At 39.7% G+C, this 25,220-nt stretch overlaps 1 protein-coding gene across 1 annotated transcript in view; it reads left to right on the forward strand.

Annotated features, from left to right (window-relative positions):
- PLEKHA8 (pleckstrin homology domain containing A8) overlaps positions 1-21,701 on the forward strand; it is a 36,679-nt gene extending 14,978 nt beyond the window's left edge. The window contains exons 3-14 of the mRNA XM_070766869.1: positions 597-752; positions 1,401-1,519; positions 3,878-4,036; positions 6,038-6,078; positions 8,435-8,550; positions 9,270-9,411; positions 10,016-10,101; positions 10,531-10,589; positions 14,325-14,455; positions 18,394-18,464; positions 19,998-20,059; positions 21,353-21,701. Coding sequence (XP_070622970.1) covers positions 597-752; positions 1,401-1,519; positions 3,878-4,036; positions 6,038-6,078; positions 8,435-8,550; positions 9,270-9,411; positions 10,016-10,101; positions 10,531-10,589; positions 14,325-14,455; positions 18,394-18,464; positions 19,998-20,059; positions 21,353-21,550 — 1,340 coding nt within the window. The 3' untranslated portion in view covers positions 21,551-21,701. The remainder of the gene's footprint in view (positions 1-596; positions 753-1,400; positions 1,520-3,877; positions 4,037-6,037; positions 6,079-8,434; positions 8,551-9,269; positions 9,412-10,015; positions 10,102-10,530; positions 10,590-14,324; positions 14,456-18,393; positions 18,465-19,997; positions 20,060-21,352) is intronic.
- Positions 21,702-25,220: the final 3,519 nt, after the last annotated feature.

The raw sequence follows: 25,220 nt of genomic DNA on the forward strand, positions 1-25,220 counted from the left end.
CTTAAGATGATGTGTAACACCTCGCTCACTTTTTCCTGGTGCCTATGGATCTATGATTCTGATTTGGCCTATGGATTTTTTCAGTTTTTTTATACATAAATTTGGCTGTAGGAAATAACTAATTAGAATTTTTGTTTTGTTTATTTAGAAGAAAGGAAGAAAAAGGCTGCATATAATTAGACAAATTGTGTCTGAATCAAATTAGTACAATGGTACCCCTACTTAAGAACTTAATTCGTTCTGTGACCAGGTTCTTAAATAGAAAAGTTTGTAAAAAGAATCAATTTTTCCTATAGGATTCAATGTAAAAGGAAATAATGTGTGCGATTGGGGAAACCACAGGGAGGGTGGAGGCCCAGTTTCCTCCCAGGAGATTCCTAGAGAGGCCCCACAGAGGCTTCTCCCTGCCTTTTCTGGTTACAGTTTCCGAGGCTCGAGTTCTTAAGTAGAAAATGATTCTTAAGAAGAGGCAAAAAAAATTCTTTAACACCCGGTTCTTATCTAGAAAAGTTTTTAAGTAGAGGCGTTCTTAAATAGAAATACCACTGTATATATGTGACTGTAGGAAATGTTGATTGAGTCTCTGTTGATATTAGTTCATTCTACAGATAATACACGCATGGATTTGATGATTCCTGGAGAACAGTGCTTTTATCTCAAAGCTAAAGATACAGCTGAAAGACAAAAATGGTTGGTTGCCCTGGGAACTGCCAAGGCTTGTTTGACAGATATTCGGACATTAAAAGAAAAAGGCAAGCAATTTTCATACAGGGATCAACTTAATGTAGTATTTCTCAGCTTCCCCCAAAGTAATATTTTCTATTTATGTACATATCCAATCTTGAATTATTTGTTGCAAAAAATTTTGTTGACAGGCTTTGTTTTACTTCTTTCAAAAGCATCTCTGAAATTTTCTATTCCTGGGAATCTTTATGCTGAATAGGGATTTAAGTTTGAATATCTCCTGAGCATCTAATAAGCTAACAACTGCACAATAATGAATTCCTTCTTTTATAAGTCGTATCAGCTAATTTAAAACATTTTGGTAGTAATGTATAATGTAAGAAGAAGGTGTTTTAATAAAAATGTTACTTTTGATTTCCACCAAGTGAAAAATTATAACCTATCAAAATCTATCTTTAAAGCAAGATCTAAAAATCTTTCTAATTTGAAACTTCATATGCTAATTAGTTTCAAAAATTAATATACTGCATTAGTTAATATCAAATTTGGTTTCATGGTTTTCTTTTATACTGTCTTCCAGGATTTAAGGAATAATTAAATGGTCACTTTTCTAAATACGATATTCTTTGGAACAATTTTTATTTTATTGAAGTCATTGGAGAGGCCTTTGATTGAATAAAATGTTAACTATGACTGATTTTTCTAATTTAATTTAGAATTTACAGAAAATACTGAAATATTGAAAACAAAAATGGCAGAACTTAGATTATATTGTGACCTCCTGGTTCAGCAAGTTGAAAAAATCAAAGCAAATAATACAACTTCACATGTTCAGGTAATATGTTCCAAACAGCACTCCCATTGTTAGCATCAGGCCTTTCTTCTGTTCTTACAAAATTATTTGTTGGAAATTTCTTTTTTTTTAATTTTTTTATTGGCTTTTTTCAAAAACAAAGACAAAACATAGTAACTACGGGAAACAAAAAGTATGCAACGTAATCATTATACATGAAAACATATTTACATTTACATATCTGATTCTTCATTTACTCCATTTTGGTTTAATTTACATTTATCCTATTTCTCACTTTCCATCAATCCAATTATAAAGTTTGTCCCACACAGTATAATATTCTTCTTCCTGTTTGTTCTGTAACTCAAAGGTGATTTTGCTCCATTTTGCAAATTCCTTTTTTTTTTTAATTACCCAATCCATAATTGGTACATTTTCTTTTTCTCAATTCTGTGCATTTGTTGGAAATTTCATTGTGGTTTCCGTACAGCAACTGATACATTTGGTTTTGAAATAAAATTCAGGCCTTCCAAAAGTAGATTTGGCTTGCCTCTTTCGACGATCCAAGTCACCATGTTCAATTCACTATGAACTGTGTCTACAGATGAATTAGTCGATTTTCACATGTACATAACATGGAAGTGATAAGAAATCTGGACATGGGTGTATTCTAAACAATACCATATTTGGCAGGTACTTGATACATATCTCCAAAGCATATCGAAAGCTTGCACCTTTTGTTAGATTGCAAAGAACTAATCGGGACACTAAGAAATCACCTCTCATGTTTGATTAGAAATAATACTACAGGGAAAATACTCTTAGAAGAGAGAAGCTGTATATATTCCTTTTATTCAAATAATTCGTGCAAGATGTCATTACTCATAGAGTGAATTTTGATACAAGAGGTTGCCTTGCCCTATCACTGACTTTTAATGGAAAGGCAAATAGGCGAGAGACATCCTGACAATTCAGACTAGTAGCATGTTTAAAGATGGAAAAGTTTCTGAGTTTTCCAGGAAGCCTAAGTCTTACCTGGATAATAAGTCTTGGTTAAAAAAATATTATATTAATTAATTTATTTATTTATTATTTAGATTTGTATGCCGCCCCTCTCCGCAGACTCGGGGCGGCTCACAACAAAGTGAAACAATTTACAACAAATCTAAATTACAGTTTAAAAATATTTTAAAAACCCCATTTTCTAAACAAACATACATTCAGACATACCATTCATGAATTGTATATGCCCGGGGGGGATGTCTCAGTTCGCCCATGCCTGACGACAAAGATGGGTCTTAAAGAGCTTACAAAAGGCAAGGAGAATAGGGGCAGTTCTGATCTCCGGGGGGAGTTGGTTCCAGAGGGTCGGGGCCGCCACAGAGTAGGCTCTTCCCCTGGGGCCCGCCAACCGACATTGTTTAGTTGACGGGACCCGGAGAAGGCCCACTCTGTGGGACCTAATCGGTCGCTGGGATTCATGCGGCAGCAGGTGGTCTTTTGTCAGTCAACAGTGCAAACTGAATATTTCTTCTTGCTTCTTGAACCTTCAGTGCCAAGTTCAGTATCGGAAATCTGCCTGGGTACTTTAGTATCAGGAAACCTGATAACCATGAGAATTGGGATCATAAGTGGGTTCCTATTGGAGCAGTCCAGAGCGCCACTCCAGTAGGGGCCCTTCCGATTGTGCAATTTGCATGCTACAGCTCTGGCACTATCTTTGCCGGTCTGTGTGCGGCACCATGCTTTTTTCCCTAATTTTCAGTGATTTGTTTGCTATCTGACCATGTGCAGAAGGAAAATCATCCCTCTGCAAATATGGGAACATCTCCCAAGAGAGATATTTTTAAAGAGTTTACTTAAAGTCTATGAAGAGGGGAGGCATACAAATCTAATAAATAATAATAATATGTCAGGAAAAAAACTGTTCAGCTGTGATATCTCAATATGGAATATGCTTCCTAAGAAGATCTGCTTGTCATTAATTGTTGGCTGGAAGCAAAAACACTCCCCACCCCCCCCACCCCCACCCCCAGTAATTGGTTTATTATGGCTTTGTTTTGAAATTTCATGTCTTCCAGATCAGTTAAATTTATTTCAGTTGAGCAGGGTTTTTCTAGACAGCATCTACATTCCCAACTGTTAGGAAGACACTAAAAAAAAATCTACTCTAGCTTTTATATTTTATAGCATTTCCTCTATTTAAATGCAAACTATCCTGGAATTTTCCAGTGAAGGATAGTTAATTAATTTGCTATACAAATAAATATTTAGTGCAGAGATGTTATCTGAGCTGGGAAAAGTGAATTTGAATATTCAAGATTTGCAATTGGAATAATGGTGATGGCAGGTTGGAAAGCCAAAAAACTGGGTAATGCTTGAAAAGTTTTAATTTTGCAGCATGGAATTAATATGGGAGCACTATTGAACTCCAGCTGTGCCACATTCCTGAATACACTTGAAGAATGTATGCAGATTGCAAATGCTGCCTTTTCTTCTGAATGGCTTCAACATACTCCAGGAGAAACTTCATATTCAGTTATTCGCAAATTAAACAAGGTAAATTTATATAATGTCAGATGCTACAAAATAATTTATGAACTAACAACTTACATTTGCTTACGGTTCTGAATATGGTTTGCTCTTTTCGTGAGTCCTGAAATCATCCACAAATTAGTGACATTGCTCAGCATGAACTACTGAACAATAAAGACACCACATTTTGGCAATCTGCAATGAGAATCAAAGCAAAATGCTGAGCAAGTCATAAGATAGATCTAAAATAAGTAAAACAAGATTCTTTCTCAAGCATAGCAAACAACTCCCTCCAAATTTTAGCATTATTAACATGTTATGGAACAGTAATTTTCTATCAAAGAAAGTCATTGTAGCAAACAAGCACTGTAGGTCTCAGCTGCCAAAAGGGTGTCTTTCTATTATGACAACCATTCATTAGATATTCATAGAATGAGCTATTCCAAATACATATATAATTGAACTTTAGCTTGAGATGTGCTATTCTGAAAAAGAATAAAACAGAGTTATGAATTTCTTTGTGTCTGTGTGTGTGTGTCAAAAAAGCCTGTAACATAATAATAATAATAACAATTAGATTTGTATGCCGCCCCTCTCCGAGGACTTGGAGTGGCTCACAAAAACAATACAACATGTGCAAATCTAATATTAAAAAAACAATTTAAAACCTGTCTATTTTTTGTAGAAAAGGACATTCAGGAACAAATTTTAAATACGAGCGAGAAATTTATTAAGAGGCTATGCATTTTTAACAAATATGTTTTATTCATAAGGTTATTTTAAGATCAGCATTTCAGTGTCCTGCTTTAAAAAGACCAATTACCAAACATGTTTGTCAAGTGATGCTTTGGGTGTGGTCTGCAATATTTCAGAAGTTTATTTCTTATTCATTGTTGTTCATTCATTGTATATAGGTAGTCTGCGACTTACAACAGTTCATTTAATGACTGCTTGAAGTTACAATGACACTAAAAAAAGTGACATATGACCATTTCCCACACTTATGATCATTGCAGCATCCCCAGGGTCATGTGATTTATCTTCAGACATTTGATATTTATGACGGTTGCAATGTCCCAGGGTCATGTAATCAGTTTTTGTGAACTTCTGACAAGCAGAGTCAATTGGCAACTAGGTTCACTTAAAAACCTGGTGTTGAATTGGTGTTACCAATTTAACAATTGTACTGATTTATTTCATAAACACGTTAAGAAAGATAAAATGGGGCAAAACTCACTTAACAAATTTCTCAGCAACATAAATTTTGGACTTAATTGTGGTCGTAAGTCAAAGATTATCTGTAACTGGAGTTAAATGTACAGTACAGGATTTGTTTCCTTCTGCAATATATTGTGTGATTTTTGCTGGTTTTTGCCTTTACCAGTATGATAGTCTGCTGTGCTAAAATATAATGATTTCCACATGCCCAACCAACATGACAAAAGATGGCTGGGAAAAAATGATAACAGACTTCAGAGTCAGCAGTCAAATTTGAAATCTCAAATAGTTTGAACATTTTTTTTCATAGATTCCTCAGCTTTTAAGACAATATGTGAAAAACTGATCATTTTTAAAAAATCAATGTCATATTTTCAGATATTAAAAATATAAGCCAAAGATAGGAAGCAGTATAATATTTTAAACTGGAAACAAAATAATTGAGATAAAAATGATACGAATAAACTTGTCTGTGCCCTTCAACAAATATTTTTTGTGGTAAGACCAACCTAGATTGTTAAAATTTGAAATTCCAGAATTAATACTTTATATGAGATCCTTTCTCTTATTTATTTGCCCTAGCTGAAGATTGCTATTTATCTATAGTGTGTTGTTAGCATTAATTTTAGATTTGCTTAGTTTGGTTATTTCCTATTTATTCATTTGACTAAATTAATTGGAGTACTGTAGCATTCAGACATAATGTTTTAATTTTTTCTATATTTTGATGAACTTAAGGTAGAGTAACAAACTTGGAAGTATTTTGTCAGTGTTGAACTCATAGACACTATTTGTTTTTCCCTGCAGCTGAAACTTCCTGCCATACTTAGCCGCAATGTAACAGAAAGGTACAACTTATTTTTTTCTTCATTCAGTTGGAGATTTTCTCAATGTCTAAACTTTCAGTAGTGATCCCAATCCTCTATTAGTATTAGCAATAACAGGGAGAAGCTGTTTCGAAGAGTGATGCTTTAATTAGGTGATTTTCATCTGGAAAGCTATGAATTACTTCCAGCTTTCCTTCTTTTTCTTTTTTAATGACCAGAGGTCTTTATTCATTTTGAACTCTGTTCATGTAAAAATTTTGAATTTAGACTCAAGTCCATCCAAAAAATTTGTGTTACATTTCTGTATATTCTTAGACATTAGACATACCTTATAAATAAACAAACAATGCATATTAATATAGTGATCCCTCGATTATCGCGAGGGTTCCGTTCCAAGACCCCTCGCGATAATCGATTTTTCGCGATGTAGGGTTGCGGAAGTAAAAACACCATCTGCGCATGCACGGCCTTTTTTCATGGCCGCGCATGCGCAGATGGTGGAGTTTGCGTGGGCGGCGGGAAGACCCAGGGAAGGTTCCTTCGGCCGCCCAGCAGCTGATCTGCTCGGCAGCGCAGCGAGGAGCCGAATCGGGGTTTCCCCTTTGCGTGGGCGGCGGGGGAAACCCCGATCTTCATCTGCTCGCTGCTGCTGCGGCCGCCCAGCAGCTGATCTGCTCGGCAGCGCAGCAGCAGCGAGCAGACGAAGATCGGGGTTTCCCCGCCGCCCACGCAAAGGGGAAACCCCGATTCGGCTCCTCGCTGCGCTGCCGAGCAGATCAGCTGCTGGGCGGCCGAAGGAACCTTCCTGGGTCTTCCTCGCTCATGCCCCCGCTCGCCCGCAGCCCCGCCCGCTGCCCGCCAGCAAGAGGGGGAGAGATAGAGAAAGAGAGAGAAGGAAAGAAAGAGATGAGAGAGGGAGGAAGAGAGTGTGAGAGAGGAAGAAGCAAGATTAGAGAAAGAGAGAGAGAAAGAAAGATGAGAAAGGAAGGGAGTGACGTCATCGGGTGGGAAAAATCGCGATATAGCGTTTCGCGAAGCACGAGATCGCGAAAATCGAGGGATCACTGTATACCGTATATACTCGAGTATAAGCCGAGTTTTTCAGCCCCAAAAATGGGCTGAAAACCAGACCTCGGCTTATACTCGGGTCACCACAAGAGGACACCGAATCACCACAAGATGGTGCCCCGCCAGCAAGCTAAAGGGCGGGGACGGGGACGGCATGAACTCTCTCCAAGCTTTAGAAGCCTCCAGCCAGAGAGAGAAGCAGATTTGTTAAAGAGATCCACTTAGTACAGCAGCAGGGGAAGGAGGAGGAGGACAGCTCTTTTCTTTCCTCCCCCTCCCCCGCGGCTGTGGGCTATTCTGGCTCTCCTCCTCCTCCTTTCCCTGCTGCAGTCCCAAGTGGATCTCTTTAGCAAATCTGCTTCCCTGCACAACACATGGGGCAATAAAGGGAGACGAGGAGGAGGGAGGATCAGGGGTGGGAGATCCAGCCAATGAACCAGCCAGCAAGCTAAAGGGGGAGGGGACGGCATGAACTCTCTCCAGGCTTCTAAAAACTCAAGTTTAAAGACCCATGGGTTAGGGTTAAAAATGCAAGAGTCTTCAAACCTGGAAAGATTAAGGCTTGTGGACTTCAACTCCTACTCCTGAAGTAGCATGGCTGGTGCAGGAATTCTGGGAGTTGAAGTCCACTAGTCTTAAAACTGTCAAGTTTAAAGACCCCTGGGTAGGTTTAGAAATAGATTTTAGCTTGGTTGTTGATTGAGCTACTTTTTTTACTTTTTAATTTATTGTTATTACCAGATTGCTTTTGTTTACCCTCTTTTAAATTTACAGAGCTAATTTACTGGTTTTCTTTAAAATAAATATTCTAAAACATTTAATCTACTGATGTCTCAATTAATGTAATTTTATTGGTTTCCATTTTTATAAGTTACCAGTAGCCACTGCATTTTCTAACCTCGGCTTATACTCGGGTCAATAAGTTTTCCCCGTTTTTGTGGCAAAAAACTGGTGCCTCGGCTTATACTCGGGTCGGCTTATACTCGAGTATATACTCGGCTTATACTCGAGTATAAAATCCACATGGCACCCTTAAAATCATCTGCTTCTAATGTCAATACTGTGTTTATGGTTTAAAGATAAATCTCATTTTTCTTTTATTAGCATGAAAAATAAACTCCCAACTGATCAGTCAATAGGGAGACTTACTTTCTAAAGATGCAAACGTAACTACTGGATCAGAAAAGTAAACTCTTTAAAAATGTAGTATTACACATAAAAATGCAAGGAAAGGGGAGAACATTATGAAGACAAACATTAATTTTAAACATTAATTTGGCTTTCCCTTTTTTTATTTCTTTCCTCCCAGGAAGATGGAACTAAAGAAATGTGAAAATGGGTCTATTTATAAAAATATTACCCTTTCTGACAAAGCATTTATTGAAAAATCATCCCCTGTACCCTTAAAGAGAGGTCAAAAGAAAGGTAAGAAAGTATTTGATCTCTGGAGAATCTGTGGAGAATTTATTACATATCTAGCCATAACAGAATCTTGAGCTGGTAAGAATATGCATATGCGAGCTTGAAGATGGTCAATTGGAACACAATATTATATAGTTTTTAAAAGCACTTTGCAATGTGCTTTTCATTCTATGGCTGTTCTGCTGGTTCCAGATCATGACAGTCTGATAAAGCCACATCTGGATAAAGGAGGGATGAAAGTCAGAAGAATAAAAACATAGAAAAAAGATGAGTGAGTGGATATGTATTTGTGAAGAGATGTGACCTCTCTCTATAGTACCCAAATATTTGAATAGAGTGTGAGGATGTTTGGCATTGAGAGTTTGTCTTCAAGACAGAGAAGGCATTAAAGCAGAAATGTCAAACTCACAACGTCATGTGACATATCGGGACTTTTTTTTCCACTTTGCTAAACCGGGCGTGGACATGTCCAGCATGTGACACATCCATCGCACGGACCAGGAGTTTGACAGTCCTGCACTACAGAACTGAATTAGAATAATAAGGATAAAGCCTGCTTAAATTTGATTTGTTTTTTATTTTCCTATTGTTTGAAAAATATTTATGGATTTGCCAACTAAATAAATGATAATGGATCTTCATCTTTGTTACCTGGATACTACACATACAAATCCATTTTGGTCTAATATTAATTAGAATTAATTTGTTTCTTTAAATCTAAGGTAGCCCCAGTAAAAATGGAGAAAACAAGCTGCTACCACAAGAGAACATTCAAAAGGACAAACCTTTAGAGCTTTTAGAAGAATCTGTAAACAGCTCAGCAGATACAGATTTTCCTACTTTCTTCAGTGCTATGAACTATAGGTAATGCATCAACTGGATGGAGCATGCTCCAACATCTTAATTAATGGAATTCAATCCAGAGCAGCATAAGTCTTCACAGAATTTGGAGAGCTACATGCTTGCCTAATATGGTTTATATTAGAAGAAAAACTAGTAAATATTTATATTATAAACTACAGATATTCCTTAACTCTTAACCATTCATATTATTTTTTAATAAAGTAGCCCATAAAGTACCCCCAGTCATTATAAATGGTCGCATCACCTCCCTCCTGCGGTCATGTGACTGCATATTGGGCAGAGCAGCTTTATGACCAATTGTGACATTCCAAGATCATAATTGGTAGTATTTTTGGTGGGGAGGGGGGTTTGGTGGGGGCAGAAAATGCTGGCTCATTTAATTATCATGGGATTGGATTAATATTGAATTGAAAAAGACGGTAAAATTATTTCTGGTTGCATAAATAACTTGACTACAGCCATAACACAACTGTAACCAATCATAATTACATTTGTAAATCAAAGACTAACTTTGGAAGGTTTTGAAATAGGACTCAGGGTGGAATTATTTTATTGCTATTGCGGGATTGATTTCTTCATGTTCTGTTTGTATTCTTTTCCAAAGATTTAGTGATATCGAGCTTTTTGAGGATGGAGGAATACCAACAGAAGAATTTCTGAATTCTTGTTATGAAATAGTTCCAGTCTTGGGTAACTATCATTTCTGGTTTTCTACATTACATTTAGTGTATATGAATATCGCTGTTTGGAGTGTTCTATGTTGAGTACTGGAATAGATTATGTAATTTATAAATAGGTGGTCCTTACTTATCCTCAGTATTTGCTGGATGCCTTAGACTTTTCCAAAATAATTCAATAAAGTAAGAAGGTCTTTCTTTTTTGGGAAGATAAAGAATGATTTGAGAAGTTGTTATGTGTTAATGGTGGCAATAACCCATAATTGACCCATAATAACCCATAGTTGTTAAATATTATTGGCTGCAGGAAGGAATCTTAAGAATAATGAACTTGATTACAGGCACTTTCAGTTCACAGAGGCCAGAGCAACAGCTCTTGGCTGGGACCTGAGACCTTGAGGGAACCAAATTTTTGAAAAAGACAATGTTTTCTTTTTTCTAGACAAACTTGGACCCACAGTCTTTGCCCCTGTTAAAATGGATTTTGAAGGAAATATAAAGGTAATAGATTCAGTTTAAAAGGCTGTTAATATACAACTTTCATAGCATTGTAGAATGGAAAGGAACTATTTAGACAATCATGTGTTCAACTGAAAACAAAGTAAGCCTGGCCAAGATATGTCAATATATATCTCCTGGTAATACCATCTTAATACCATCTCCTGGTATTAAGTTCAGAAGTCAAACTGCTTTTAGAATTAGGCAGGTTTTTTGTAATTTTCACCGAAATTTGCCTTTCTGTAACTTCAGCTTATTCTCCCATGTTTCACTTCTCTCCCCCGCCCCTCTGATTTTTGGAGACTGCAGCTTTCTTTTTTGTTTTGTCTTTGTGCCCTTCCTAGATAAAACAACTAGTACAAGTTAGCTTTGTGGCCAAGACAGGACTAGAATTCTCTGTCTACCAGTTTCTAGCTTGGTGCCTACTATACCACACTTAATTTCATGCTTTGCATTCCTAGACAATATAAAATAAGCTATATTTATATAGTTGATGTGTACTTTGTGTACTTAAAGTGAGCTATATTAAAGACAGCTGCTGTGTCCCATCACAAGACTATTTTTCACGTTAACTTTCTGGGCTGCTCTCTTGCCCCTCTGCAGCTTTCTCACACTGTCATGTGAGATCTGTAAAATGCTTGTTCCAGCACGCCAGAAGAACCAAAATCAGAAGGCAATGAAATCTAGTCCTGTGATGGCGAACCTATGGCATGTGTGCCGGAAGTGGCACACGGAGCCGCCATCTGTGCACGCCAGCCATTATCCATTGTTCTTCCAAGTTCTGGTGTGCACCTGCATGACAACCAGCTGTTCTTTGTGGGCACAGGACTGCAGGAAACCAAAACATGTGTGCATGTGCACCAGAAACTGGAAGACCAGGTGACTGGCAAGCATATGCACAACGAAAATCAAAAGCTCAGCTTCCAGGTATGAACACTAGAGAACTGTTCTTCTGGTTTCTGGTGCTCCTGCATGTCTGCACCAGAGAACTGCTCTTCTGATTTCCAGTGCTCCTGTACCTGTGCGCCATGGAGCTCTCTTCCAGTTTCCTACACTCCCCCACATGCATGTTCCCATTTCAGCATTCTGTGCTGAAAAGATTCACCAGCACTGTTCCCTGTAAAGTGCACAGGAGCGCAGGCGCCTAGGCGATAAGAAATCTCTGTGCAGCACTTTTCAAGTGCTTTCAAGAGTCTCCAAGTTTGCCCTTCTGCTGCTGCTGCTGCTCTTCGCCTCTCCTGCTCTCTCCGCGGGAGCCATTTCTCCCCCACACTCCAACTTTTGGATGGAGAGAAATCATCCTCCACTCCTCCAAAGACCGAATTTTCCCTCTGCAGTCCTGCCTGCCTGCTTGCAGCTTCTCCTGCTCTCAGCTCCTCCCAACTTCTCAAGACCAGCTTTCTCCGTCCGTAAACCCTCCCTCCCCCCGCGCAGGTCTTCCGGCTGCTCTCCGCAGCCTCTGGGGCCCCAAGGTGTCCCGGGAGGCAACAGGGAAGAGGCGCAGGGAGCCCCGGCCAACCATCCTCACAGCCCCCCTCCCCTCCGTTCCTCTCTGCTCAGCCAGCTTCGAAGTTGGGGGAGGAGGGGAGGGGGCTCAGACAGATGCCTGCCAGCGCTGGCCCTGCCTGACCTGGGAGTGAGGCAGCGGGGCAGGGTTGAATGACAGCTGTGTGTCTGAATGATGGGGGGAGGGCAATTGGGAGGCACAGTTGCAGGAGGAGCCTTTTGCCTGGGGGAGGCAAGGAATGCCTGGGGAGGGTCTGGATGAAGGACTGCCCCATAAATCCTTGAAGATTTAATGCCAAATAAAAGCCAAATGGACGACTTGGAGCCAATCAGGGGACTTGAGTTCTAGTCCTGCCTTAGCCATGAAAAATGGGTGACTTTGGGCCAATCATCAACAGAGTTCCAGTGCCACCTTAATTTTTATTGGAGGGAGATGTGAAAATTAAAAAAAAAAATCTCACATTAATTGGGATACCAGAAGGATACTTGTTGAGGAAAGAAAAAAACACAGTGGAAATTTGTTTACACTTCATTTTTTAAGTCCCTGGAGGGACTGATAGGCAAAAAGAAAGCTGTGTTCTCCCTCCCATATTTGGGTATACCAGGGTGATTCAACAGAAAAAAACACATGGCTCTTCCCTGGAACAAACTGAAATGAATGAGATCCTGTGGTTTAGAGGTTAAAGCGACCGCTTTGTAAACCAAATCCCACAGGTTCAAATCCCGGTGAGGTAGCTGCAGAGAGCAAAAAAGCTGGAACTAGACTATAGTAATCACCCATTTTTTCATTATCAACAAAAATATTTTTGTTTATTTGTTTAGGTCTGAAGTACACACCAAAACAAATACAATGTCAAACTGAAATCCTATGCATCTGTTCTGCTGAACACATTCTGCAAAGGAGGTTTTGCGAAATCAATCACTGATTTTGTTGTTGTCTTGGGTGACATCTGTGAAAAAAATTCAGGTGCTCAACCATGAAAATGTCCTGCTCAGACACTCTATTTTTCTGCACACACCAAAAAAAATATATAGAGGGAGCATTGTTTGCCATCACTAGTCTAGCTCCATCCCAATTCTTTTCCATTCACCATTAACTTTTTGTGGTGTGGCAACAAAAGCTATTTTAAGAAAAGAAGCCAGTTGCTACAAAATAGGAAAGGAGTGATGATAACAGCACCTTAATTTCTAAAAAGCAGTGAAAATCTTGATAAAAAAGAAGTTTCTACCAATGAAAAGCCACCTTCCCCTGTAGTTCCAGAGGAAATGCTGCCTAAATGTTTCATCTGAATGGAAAGCTAGATAGTTAAGTCTGAAAGTTCTCCAAGTTCAAAAATTGAGAGTTGCAAGGAAACTTGTATTCTGCAGAAAGCTCTTCCATTATCTTTCCTCTAGGTTGAAATTTATTCCGTTATCTTTTTCTCTCTTTTTAGGACTTAATTTCTAATCTTCTCATTGTTACTTAGATTTTTTTCAAAGAGAACTAGATGATGAAATAGGTCAAGTCTTTTCAGAGAAGGAGAAAAATCACTCTTGGAAGAAACCACCAGTAGAATGTATATTTAGAGTTTTAAAGACTAGTTTTGCCATCACTAGTCTAGAGGCATGCAGTATTTGGATTGGAATCGGGCAAAAAGTCTTCCTATTTTACATGGCACCAGCATCTGTTTTCACACTGAATTCAATACACCTTTGCCTGCTTTAGATCCAAATACAGTGGTACCTCTCCCTACAAACACCTCTACTTACAAACTTTTCTAGATAAGAACCTGGTGTTCAATTTTTTTTTGACTCTTCTCAAGAACCATTTTCCACTTACAAACCCGAGCCTCCGAAATTGTAACCGGAAAAGGCGGGGAGAAGCCTTCGTGGGGCCTCTCTAGGAAGCTCCTGGGAGGAAACACAGCTGGAAAAGGTGGGGAGAAGCTTCCATGGGGCCTCTCTAGGAAGCTCCTGAGAGGAAACAGGGCCTCCACCCTCCCTGTGGTTTCCCCAATTGCACGCATTATTTGCTTTTACATTGATTCCTATGGGAAAAATTGCTTCTTCTTACAAACTTTTCTACTTAAGAACCTCATCACGGAATGAATTAATTTCGTAAGTAGAAGTATGCACTATGACTCTCAGTCCCATCATTACATTAAGTAAAGGTGTGGACAACAAGGTTTATATCTTTAAGCATTTTTTTTGTTTGCTAAAAAATCTAAAATGTTATGTTTGACATCCTTACAGAAAATAAATCAGAAATATATAACCAACAAAGAAGATTTCTGTACCCTTCAAAAAATTGTTCATCATGAGTTGAGCACTGAAGTGGCTCAAATTCGACACTCTGCTACACAGGCCCTCCTCTGGCTTAAAAGGTCAGTTTTCAGCTCTGGGGGTGATTGAGATGACTCAGTAGAGGGGACTTGCCTTTGCTGTAAAATCTGTAATAATTACTTTTTTAAAAAAAACAGTTGCATTTTGGTCACATTACATGCAAAACAAGATCCAAGATATCACTTGTATTTAACAAAATCCAAGATATCACTTGTATTTAACAAAATCCAAGATATCACTTGTATTTAAAAATACTAAAAATATATGGACTTGTGTATGATGATCAGTCTCTGAGTATAGATTACAGACTAGACAGTCATTGGGAATGTTATAAAGGAAACATTTTCCATATTACAAAGAAGAAATAGCGAGAAGTTATGAAATCTCATCTTTATGAGATAGTCATTTTCTAATTAAAAACAGACTATAAATGTTCAAATCTGGCTATAAACCTAAACCTTGATGTCCTCTCATTTTATATCTATAACCAAATGTTCAAGAGGATGGTTTGATTTGTAAAGTTTCAATGCCACTTCACATTTGAGCAGAATTGTGAAAAGTTTTTACAGGACAATGTGTTTAGTCTTCCCTTATTATGTACGAAATGTCAAAGGGGTCTTTATTGCTGGCATTTGATAACCACGTGCATGAAACAATACTGACTTTGAATGTGCACATTTGACTTGTTAGCATTTTTTTTCCATAATAGTGACCTTTATGTTTAACATTTTCAAAGCCATGTCTGCATCCTTGAAAGAGTTTTGCTCTGTTGCTGGCATTCAAGATACTTTCAGAAACATAAAAATAGGAAAACATCTTCAGCCAATTTAATGTGATGATTTTTTTAAAAAAAGTCATTGCTCCCTATTAATTTTGTCATAGTTTTCTTACACCCTGGAAATAGCTGGAAAAATGTCCTTTTCTTTACTAGAACTGATTCATGCAATTGGAATAAAATGTTTGTTCTTTAAGATTTTTTTCCAGAAAGATGTGTTATCTTTTGTTTGAGATTATATTTGATTTTAAACATTCGTAATTTAAAAATCAGTGCTTATTATATGTGTGCTTATTATGCTTTCGGACACAAATCCTGACTGGCTTGTATGGTTTTATAGATATTTTAATCTATCTTGTATTAATTTTATTGGGATATTTTTTCACTGATGTTGCTATTTTAAGGGAAGATGTTTTTTTTTACTATTTTAAAATTGGGGGGTAAGGTGTGTTTTTTTACAGATACAGTGATCCCTCTATTATCGCGAGGGTTCCGTTCCAAGACCCCTCGCGATAATCGATTTTTCGCGATGTAGGGTTGCGGAAGTAAAAACACCATCTGCGCATGCGCGCCCTTTTTTCTATGGCCGCGCATGCGTAGATGGTGGAGTTTGCGTTCCCCGCCGCCCACGCAAAGGGGAAACCCCGATTCGGCTCCTCGCTGCTGCTGCGCTACCGAGCAGATCAGCTGCTGGGCGGCCGAAGGAACCTTCCCTGGGTCTTCCCCCTCTTGCTGGCGGGCGGGCGAGCGGCGGGTGTCAGCGAGGAGCCGGGATTTCCCCTTTGCGTGGGCGGCCGGGAAGACCCAGGTTGGGGGTTCGGGGGGTGCTGGGAAGCCCCCCAGGCCGGCTGCGACCTTTTAAAACAGCCGCGCCGCTTCCCAGCTGACTCCCGAAGCCAAACCCGGAAGTGGTTTGTTTTTTTAAAATTAATATTTTTTTAAAAATCGCGATATAGCGTTTCGCGAAGATCAAGATCGCGAAACTCGAGGGATCACTGTATTTGGATTGGTAGAATGGACGAGCCAGGGATGGGGGCTGGAGTCCTCCCTGCTGGGTGTGTAAACAGCAGTGGGTGGGGGGCCGGTACTGCCCCTGGCTTGGTATGGATTCTTGCCCAGCCCCCTTTTTTAGGGTAACCCGCTCTCATGGAGAGCTGGGGAACACTTTCAGGGTAGAGCCAAGGAATTTGTTCAGTTTCTGATGGACAAAATGGCTCAGATCCAGGTGGACTTGTATTCTAATTGGGATGACTGGGGCAAGTCTTAGTCATGTTGTGTGGAACGAGTTTGATCCTATGACCCCGGATAAAATGGACAAGGCCATAGGAATGATGAGCACCACCACTTGTTTATTGGACCCGTGCCCCACCTGGCTGATCTCAGCTGGCAGGGAGGTGACATGGGGCTGGCTCCAGGTGTTAGTCAATGCCTCCTTCAGCGAGGGGTCCTTCCCACAACCACTAAAGGAAGTGGTTATGAGGCTTCTCCTCAAGAAGCCTTCCCTTGATCCAGCCTCATTAAACAACTACCATCCTGTCTCCAACCTGCCCTTTGTGGGCAAGGTTGCTGAGAAAGTGGTGGCACACCAACTGTGGTCCTCGGGGGAAGCGGATTATCTGAACCCATTTCAATCTGGCTTCAGACCCATTTACAGCACTGAAACCGCTTTGGTAACGCTGATAAATTATCTCTGTGTGATCGGGATAGGCGTCACTCCTCTATCCTGGTGTTTCTTGGCCTCTCAGCGGCATTTAATACCATTGGCCATGGTATTCTTTCACGATGGCTGGAGGGATTGGGAGTGGGAGGCAACATTTTACGTAGGTTCCCTTCCCATCTCTGCGGCCAATTGCAGTCGATGTTAGTGGGAGGACAGAGATTGACCTTTAGGCCCCTCCTTTGTGGGGTGCTGCAGGGTTTGATCCTCTCTCCTCTCCTTTTCAACATCTACATGAAACCACTGGGTGAGATCATCCAACGGCACGGGGTGAGTAACCAACAGTATGTTGACAATATTCAACTGTACATTTCCACTGCATGTCAATTCAGCGAAGCGGTAGGTGTGATGTGCTGGTGGCTGGAAGCCATAAGGTTCTGGATGGGAGTCAACAAGCTCAGGTTCAACCCCAACAAGATTACATGACTGTGGGTTTTGTCCCCCAAAGACTATACCACCTGTCCATCTTTGGAACTGAAAAGGGAAAGAAATAACCCCATCAGAAAGGATCAGCAACTTGGGTGTCCTAGATCCACAGCTGAGGTTAGAGCAACATCTCTCAGCTGTGGCTAGGGGAACTTTTGCACAGGTCTGTCTTGGGCACCAGTTGCGGCCCTTCCTAGATCAGGAGGCTCTTTGCACAGTCACCCACGCCCTCATCACTCCACACCTTGACTATTGCAACACACTCTACATTGGGTTACCCTTGAAGAGCGTTTGGAGATTACAGCTCGTTCAGAATGCAGCTGCATGAGCTATAGTAGGGGTACCAAGGTACACACTATAACTCCAACTTTTCACGAGCTGCAATGACTACCAGATGCAATTCAAGGTGTTAGTTATCACCTTTAAAGCCCTACATGGCTTAAGGCCAGACTATTTATGGGACTGCCTACTATCTCACACTTTCCTCTGGCCAATAAGGGCCCACAGAGTTGGCCTTCTGCGGGTCCCGTCTGCCAAACAATGTTGATTGTCGGGGCTGCGGGGAAGAGCCTTCTCTGTGGCAGCTCCGACTCTTTGTAACCTACTGTCTCTGGAGATTCGCACTATCCCTGCCCTAACGGCCTTCTGGAAAGCCATTAAGACCTGGCTTTTCTAGAGGGCCTGAGACCATGAATGTTATTAATAGGATTATTGACTGTTTCTATATTTTATTTTTGATGCTGTAATTTTTATATTGTTTTTATATGTTGTTAGCCACCCAGAGTCCACTGGAGTTGGGCGTTTAACAAATCTTGTTAAATATTCAACATTACTTTCAGAAATAGCAGTAATTGATATACACAGAATTCCTAGATATGGATTCACAGAGCTGAGAGGTAATGTTGGGCAGCTTTCTATGTTATCCAAAAAGCTTTCAAACAGTTATCTTAAAACTAAATCACAGAGATGCAAAGGGCTTCCACTATCCTGTCTTTGTCTTCTTTTGTAAAATTAATGGAACGTTTTTCAGAGATGTAATATATCTTGTTTGTCATAAACAGAGGTTTAAAATTTTTGAAGGAGTTCTTAACGGAACTAAAGAATGGAGAGGAAAACATCCAAACAGCACTGAGTAAGTACAGAATATTTTGTAAAATTTTATAAACATGACAATTTTAGGAAAGAAATACAAATCTGTCCAATCATTGCTTTTGTTTGGAAAGCAAAGTTTAAAACTCAAAAAGAAATCTACTTTTTTGTGTCAGAAAAAATATCATGGTTAGAAAGTTTTTGCCTGAATAAGAAACCTCTATTTCCTTTTTTTTAATATACAGTGTTCCCTCAATTTTCTTGGGGGATGCGTTCCGAGACCGCCCGCAAAAGTCGAATTTCCACGAAGTAGAGATGCGGAAGTAAATACACCATTTTTGGCTATGAGCAGTATCACCATTTTTGGCTATGAGCAGCCTTCCCTTAATACTTTAAACCCCTAAATTACAATTTCCCATTCCCTTAGAAACCATTTACATTATTGTTCAACATGTTTATTTATTTAAGTTTATTAAAAAATATATTTATTAAAGGTGGATGAAAGTTTGGCAATGACATATGACGTCATCGGGTGGGAAAAACCGTGGTATAGGGAAAAAACCTGCAAAGTATTTTTTTAATTAATTTTTTTTTTAAACCGTGGTATGGACTTTTCGCGAAGTTTGAACCCGCGAAAATCGAGGAAACACTGTATATGTATTTTATTAATTTTCAAAAAACAAACACGACAAACATAACATACAACATTTAGTGGAGCTACAGTCGCTCTGCTCAAATTAGAAGTCATCATTATTATTTAAAAAAGGGGGGGAGAAGTATTTTGTTATTTAACATCTATAAAGTATGTAAAATTATCAATTTTAAAATAGTAAAAATCAACGTATATAAAAGTTTATAAGATTCTATATAAAAAAAAATTAAGAGAAGAAAGAAATTACATTTATATTATAGATAATCACCAACTAATACCATTTAACTACTAAATTCAAACATTCAAAATAATACAACATCCCATTTATTTCTTTTTCTTTGTTTCCCACCAAATATACAGTGTTCCCTCGATTTCCGCGGGGGATGCGTTCTGAGACCGCCCGCGAAAGTAGAATTTCGGCGAAGTAGAGATGCAGAAGTAAATACACCATTTTTGGCTATGGACAGTATCACAAGCCTTCCCTTAACACTTTAAACCCCTAAATTACCATTTCCCATTCCCTTAACAACCATTTGCTCACCATTATTACTGGTACTCACCATTGAATATGACACTTAGTGATCCTGATATTTATAAACATAATTATTTATTAACTATAATTTTTTTTTTTGTTATTTATTTGCAAAAATTATTAGTTTGGCGATGACATATGACGTCATCGGGTGGGAAAAACCGTGGTATAGGAAAAAAACCTGCGAAGTATTTTTTTAATTAATATTTTTTGAAAAACTGTGGTATAGGCTATTCGCGAAGTTCGAACCCGCGAAAATCGACGGAACACTGTATACCTTCTGCCAAATATCATAAAATTCTGATTCTTCTTGGTTATTGGTTACCTCTGTTTCCTTTTGATTGCTTCTGATCTGAATTCAAAATTTTGCAACCGATTTCCTTTCTCTGCAGACAAATCCTATGGCAAAACGTTACGACAGTATCATGGCTGGGTTGTTCGGGGAGTTTTTGCGGTAAGTCCTCTCTGGTTTCCCAAACAAAGAGTAAACATAAAGATGGTCCACTGTTCTGAATGTTTGTTCCTGCCCTGCTAGACAGGAAGAAAATATTTCTGTTGACACATCAGTAGTCTCCCTTTTTTTCCTCCTGTATTGGTTCTGGTTAGGAAAATATCAACTACACCAAGGTCAATCTAATTGAGAGGTCTGAAGTTGAATGCTAGGTTTTATGGAAAGAACATCTTACGTCTGTGTCTTGTCCCATCCTCAGTTCCGGAGGATCCCATGGAACCAGAGATGTTGCTTCTCAACTTTACCAACTTTAAGTTGTGTGGACTTCAACTCCAAAATATCTTAAAGTTGACAAAGTTGATGAACTGTTCTTTGGAAACTGAAGCTTTGATGTGTCAGAATAAACTAAATGGATCCATATATTTTATTTAAACCAATGTTGGAAGAACATCTCCTCACAAAATAAATGTTCAGCTTTGATGGGTAATAGATTGCTATATACAGTGATACCTTGTCTTATAAACTTAATTGGTTCCGGGACGAGGTCCTTAAGGTGAAAAGTTTGTAAGACGAAACAATGTTTCCCATAGGAATCAATGGAAAAGCAATTAATACGTGCAAGCCCAAAATTCACCACTTTTGCCAGCCAAAGTGCCCATTTTTGCACTGCTGGGATTCCCCTGAGGTTCCCCTCCATGGGAAACCCCACCTCCGGACTTCTGTGTTTTTGCTATGCTGCAGGGGAATCCCAGCAGGGGAATCCCAGCATTGCAAAAACAAGCACTTCGCTGGCAACGGAAGTCCGGAGGTGGTGTTTCCCATGGAGGGGAGCCTCAGGGGAATCCCAGCAGCACAACAACGGGGGCTTCGCTGGCAACGGAAGTCCAGAGGTGGGGTATCCCACTGGCGGCGGTGGATTTGTAAGGTGAAAATAGTTTGTACGAAGAGGCAAAAAAATCTTAAACCCCGGGTTTGTATCTCGAAAAGTTTGTATGACGAGGGGTTTGTAAGATGAGGTATCACTGTATACATTCTTTCCGGTGTATTTAATAATTGCACACATGTGTTACTTTTAGCAGTTTCAAGCCAGTTGAAAGCATCTGTGTCTACATGTGCCCTGGGGCTTCAGGTGGTTGACTTCTATGTAGAGCTGATACTACTCTTAAATAATTTACCTTAGTTATGCAGACTAACTAAAATTATTTCTCTCCATTTATCATTTCAACAGTGCAAATGATTAAAGTAGAAATTAGAAGATGTCCAGCCTGACTTCCTTTTTCCATCTTTTCTTTGCAGCTAGCTCTAAGAGCATCTCCCACCTATGAAGGTTTTGTGGATGCATTGTCACTTGCAGAATGTGAAAATAAAAAAGAAGCTTTTTTTAATGCAATGCAGCGAGACCTTAATATTTACCTACCAGCCATGGAAAAGCAGCTCAACATCTTGGATGCATTGTACGAAGAACATGGACTGGAGTCAGATGAAGTAGTCTGATCAGCCCAGCATTGCTTTGCATATTCAGGGATTCTGTCCATCATTGTTTAAAGCTCTTTTCCTCAGAAAGCTGTATCTGTTTTTGTTTTTTCCATACATGGGAAAGAATTCCATGCTGCTTCTTTTTTTTAATATACAGCTTTAAAAAATACTTGGTTTGTGTTTTAAATGCAATTTTGCTGTGCAATCTAGCTAGGTTCTGCCTATCTTTATTAGAACAGATATATTGCTTATTTGCAGAATAACATGCCATATATGGCAGTGGTTCCAATCTAAGGAGTTTAGTACCATTTGGTTGGATATTTAGAACTTGCTGGAGCATTTATCCAACACAGTGATATATACCACAACTATAAAACTCAACTGGGATATCCAGGCTACACATCCCATTCAAATTAGAGTCTGACTTGTAAAGGATTTGTATCACAACTATATCTGTTCTCCCTTCCTTTGCCAAGTTGAATTTTGAAACAATTGGCTGTATCTATTAAGGAAGCTGTAGCAATGAACCAACTCCTTTCCACTTACAGGGATGATACATTGCTGCCTAATAGCATTAACAACTTCTGTCCTGGAGCGATAATTTAATGCTATCCCAGGGGGAAAAAGAAGGTTAATTCTGATACTCTGCCCTGTACAATAATTGAGTCTAGTCCTTTCCAGTGCTAATAACCAAATGCCCTTGGATTCTAGAACTGGAAATATATACTTAACATTATATAGTGCACAAATGTTTTAAGTCTCAAACTGATATGCTTTGGATTGGGCGGAACTTTGAAAACTTTATCACTACAAGTCCACACTTTTCTTATTAGAAGCCTACATTTCATGGCTCGTTTTAGCACTATCAGATCTGGTTAAATTTAGAACAGAATAAGATTAAGGGGTTGATAAACAGCCCATAATAGTGGGAAAACTTTAATGTTCTATATAGGATGGATCATCTATATGAGTGTGTTTAAAGCAAACTGACAGCATTCTGGCACTTTTAGGATGTAACATTGGGAGTTATTAATTAGAAATTTCAAAGAAAACTTGGAAGTTCTAGGATTGAAAATTAAAGTTGGTATCTGGATGTAGCTACCTGATGATCTACTTGAGTAAAAAATAGCTACCGTATTTTTCAGAGTATAAGACACACCTTTTTACTCCCCAAAACAGGGTGAAAACTTGGGTGCGTCTTATACACCGAATGTAGCCCCAACCAGCCACCCCCACCCTTTGGTCTCTGCCTTGCAAATTTACCTCCTTGCAGTAAACAGCGCAGCCCAGAGCTTAATTAGCATAAGCAATTGAGTATCAGCCTCCGACACACAGCTGATTCAGAACCAGGCAAACCACATGCTAGAATTGAAAATGAAACTAGCTGCAAGGAGTCAAATTGCTCTGATGTGGACTGCTGCCAATGTTGGACTGCTAAAACTGCTGGGAGGTAAGTCAATAACTATAAATGTCTATAGAATGTTCAAATTATTAGACTTGTTTTTTAAGACTGCTATATTATTGTTTTAGACAACAAAACGAAGACCCTTTTTAAAATAAATGCTTCATTTGAAGAGGCCTTGTGCAATTGTATCTTCTTTTTAATAGCAGTGAATAACTATATTTCCAGAAAGCCATATCAAATTTAAGGATTTGTAAAAGTATAATTCCTTTTAGTATTAGGTATTAGCATTAAGATAAGGCAGCTGAGTTAGTCATGTTTGGAGTACTGTAGATCTATTTAAATAATTGGAAGGAGTTAGTGTGACTACATTTAAGAAAACTTTCTGGCATTAATATATTGCCATAATATGCATTTCTCCAATTCTTTACTATTTCTATGGGTCAACCATATATGCACAGAAATACACAGCAGACAATGTATATCATTTGTGCTTTTTGTTGTTTGGCAAACAGAGAGGTAGAGGCCGCTTTTCCTCCCCCAAAACCAAGGTGCGTCTTATACTCGGAAAATACGGTAGTCCTTAAAATTTGGAACATTCTATGATTTACTAGGAACAAATGCTGTCAATTATACATACCTGCATTTAAGTCAATAGAATTATTGTAGAAAATTGTATTTTTCCATCCTAATCAAATGCAGTGATTGGCTAATTCAGGAAGTCCAGGAATTTTTTGTATTACAGTGATCCCCCGCTCGTTGCAAGGGTTCCGTTCCAGGACCCCCCGCAACGAGCGGGTTTTCGCAAAGTAGCGCTGCGGAAGTAAAAACACCATCTGCGCATGTGCAGATGGTGTTTTTACTCCCGCAGCGCTAGCGAGGAGCCGAAGATTGGGGGCGGCGCGGCTGTTTTAAAACGTCGCCGCCGGCATGGGGGGCTTCCTAGCAGCCCCCCAAACCCGGGTTGGGGTCCGGGGGGTGCTGGCAAGCCCCCCATGCCGGCGGCGACATTTTAAAACAGCCGCGCTCCCTCCAATCTTCGGCTCCTCGCTAGCGGGCAGGCAGGCGGCGGACAAGCCGTTCGCTGGCGCTGGCTCTCGGCGCTTTCGAGCTCAAAAGCGCCGAGAGCCAGCGCCAGCGAACGGCTTGTCCGCGCTGGCTCTCGGCGCTTTCGAGCTGAGTCCTGGAGCGAATTCGCTTCAGGACTCAGCTCAAAAGCGCTGAGAGCCAGCGCCAGCGAACGGCTTGTCCGCGCTGGCTCTCGGCGCTTTCGAGCTGAGTCCTGGAGCGAATTCGCTTCAGGACTCAGCTCAAAAGCGCCGAGAGCCAGCGCCAGCGAACGGCTTGTCCGCGCTCGCTCTCGCCGCTTTCGAGCTGAGTCCTGGAGCGAATTCGCTTCAGGACTCAGCTCGAAAGCGGCGAGAATGAACGGCGTGGGCAGGCGAAGGGCGGGCGGCAGCGAGGAGTTTGCGTGGGCGGTGGGGAAACTCCTTGCTGATGCCCGCTGCTCGCCCTCCCGCCAGCAAGAGGGGGAAGACCCAGGGAAGCCGCCCAGCAGCTGATCTGCCGGGCCCCATCTACGCATGCGTGCCCATAGAAAAAAAGGGCACGCACGCGTAGATGGTGTTTTGACTTCCGGGTTCAAAAATCGCAAATTACCCTGTTCGCAATGGTTGGGGACGCAATAACTGGGGGATCACTGTATTTCTCTTTTTTAAGCATTTATATTTTGCTTTTATATTCAATATACAAAGTAGTACATTTGGAATACCTTATAGCCAATGCTCTTATCGTATTATTTTGTAAACAATTGGTACATGAAGTATGTTTTTTTTCCATTCACACATTTATATACCCATGCTCCTTTAGAAATATTTTTTTATTTAAGTCATAAGGTAAGGCCACATTAAAAAAGAAAAAAGGAAAGCAGATTTTCCTGTATCGAATGTAGAATATTGCAGTTAGCATTTTGAGGCACTTCATAAATACTTTTGTTAATATTCTAACTTGGAGAAATTTCCCACTTGTACATATTTCTTCAAAAATAATTATTTTGGTGCATGAGGAAAAAACAAAAAAGATGAAATTATTTTCCAATTTTTGTTTTATAGACAATTAGCAGCATTTCAAGCTGAGGCTTGGGAATATCTTTTAATTTTCTTTTCTTTTACTCACCAATAGTGATGGTGAACCCAACGATGTTCGGGTTCGGCAAGTTCGGACGAACTTCGCACAAAATTTGGCCGACCCCGAACCCAAATGGTTCATGGCGCCAAAGCTCTGCCC

Source organism: Erythrolamprus reginae, chromosome Z (genome assembly GCF_031021105.1).
Source record: "Erythrolamprus reginae isolate rEryReg1 chromosome Z, rEryReg1.hap1, whole genome shotgun sequence".
In the NCBI taxonomy this organism is placed as follows: Eukaryota; Metazoa; Chordata; class Lepidosauria; order Squamata; family Dipsadidae; genus Erythrolamprus; species Erythrolamprus reginae.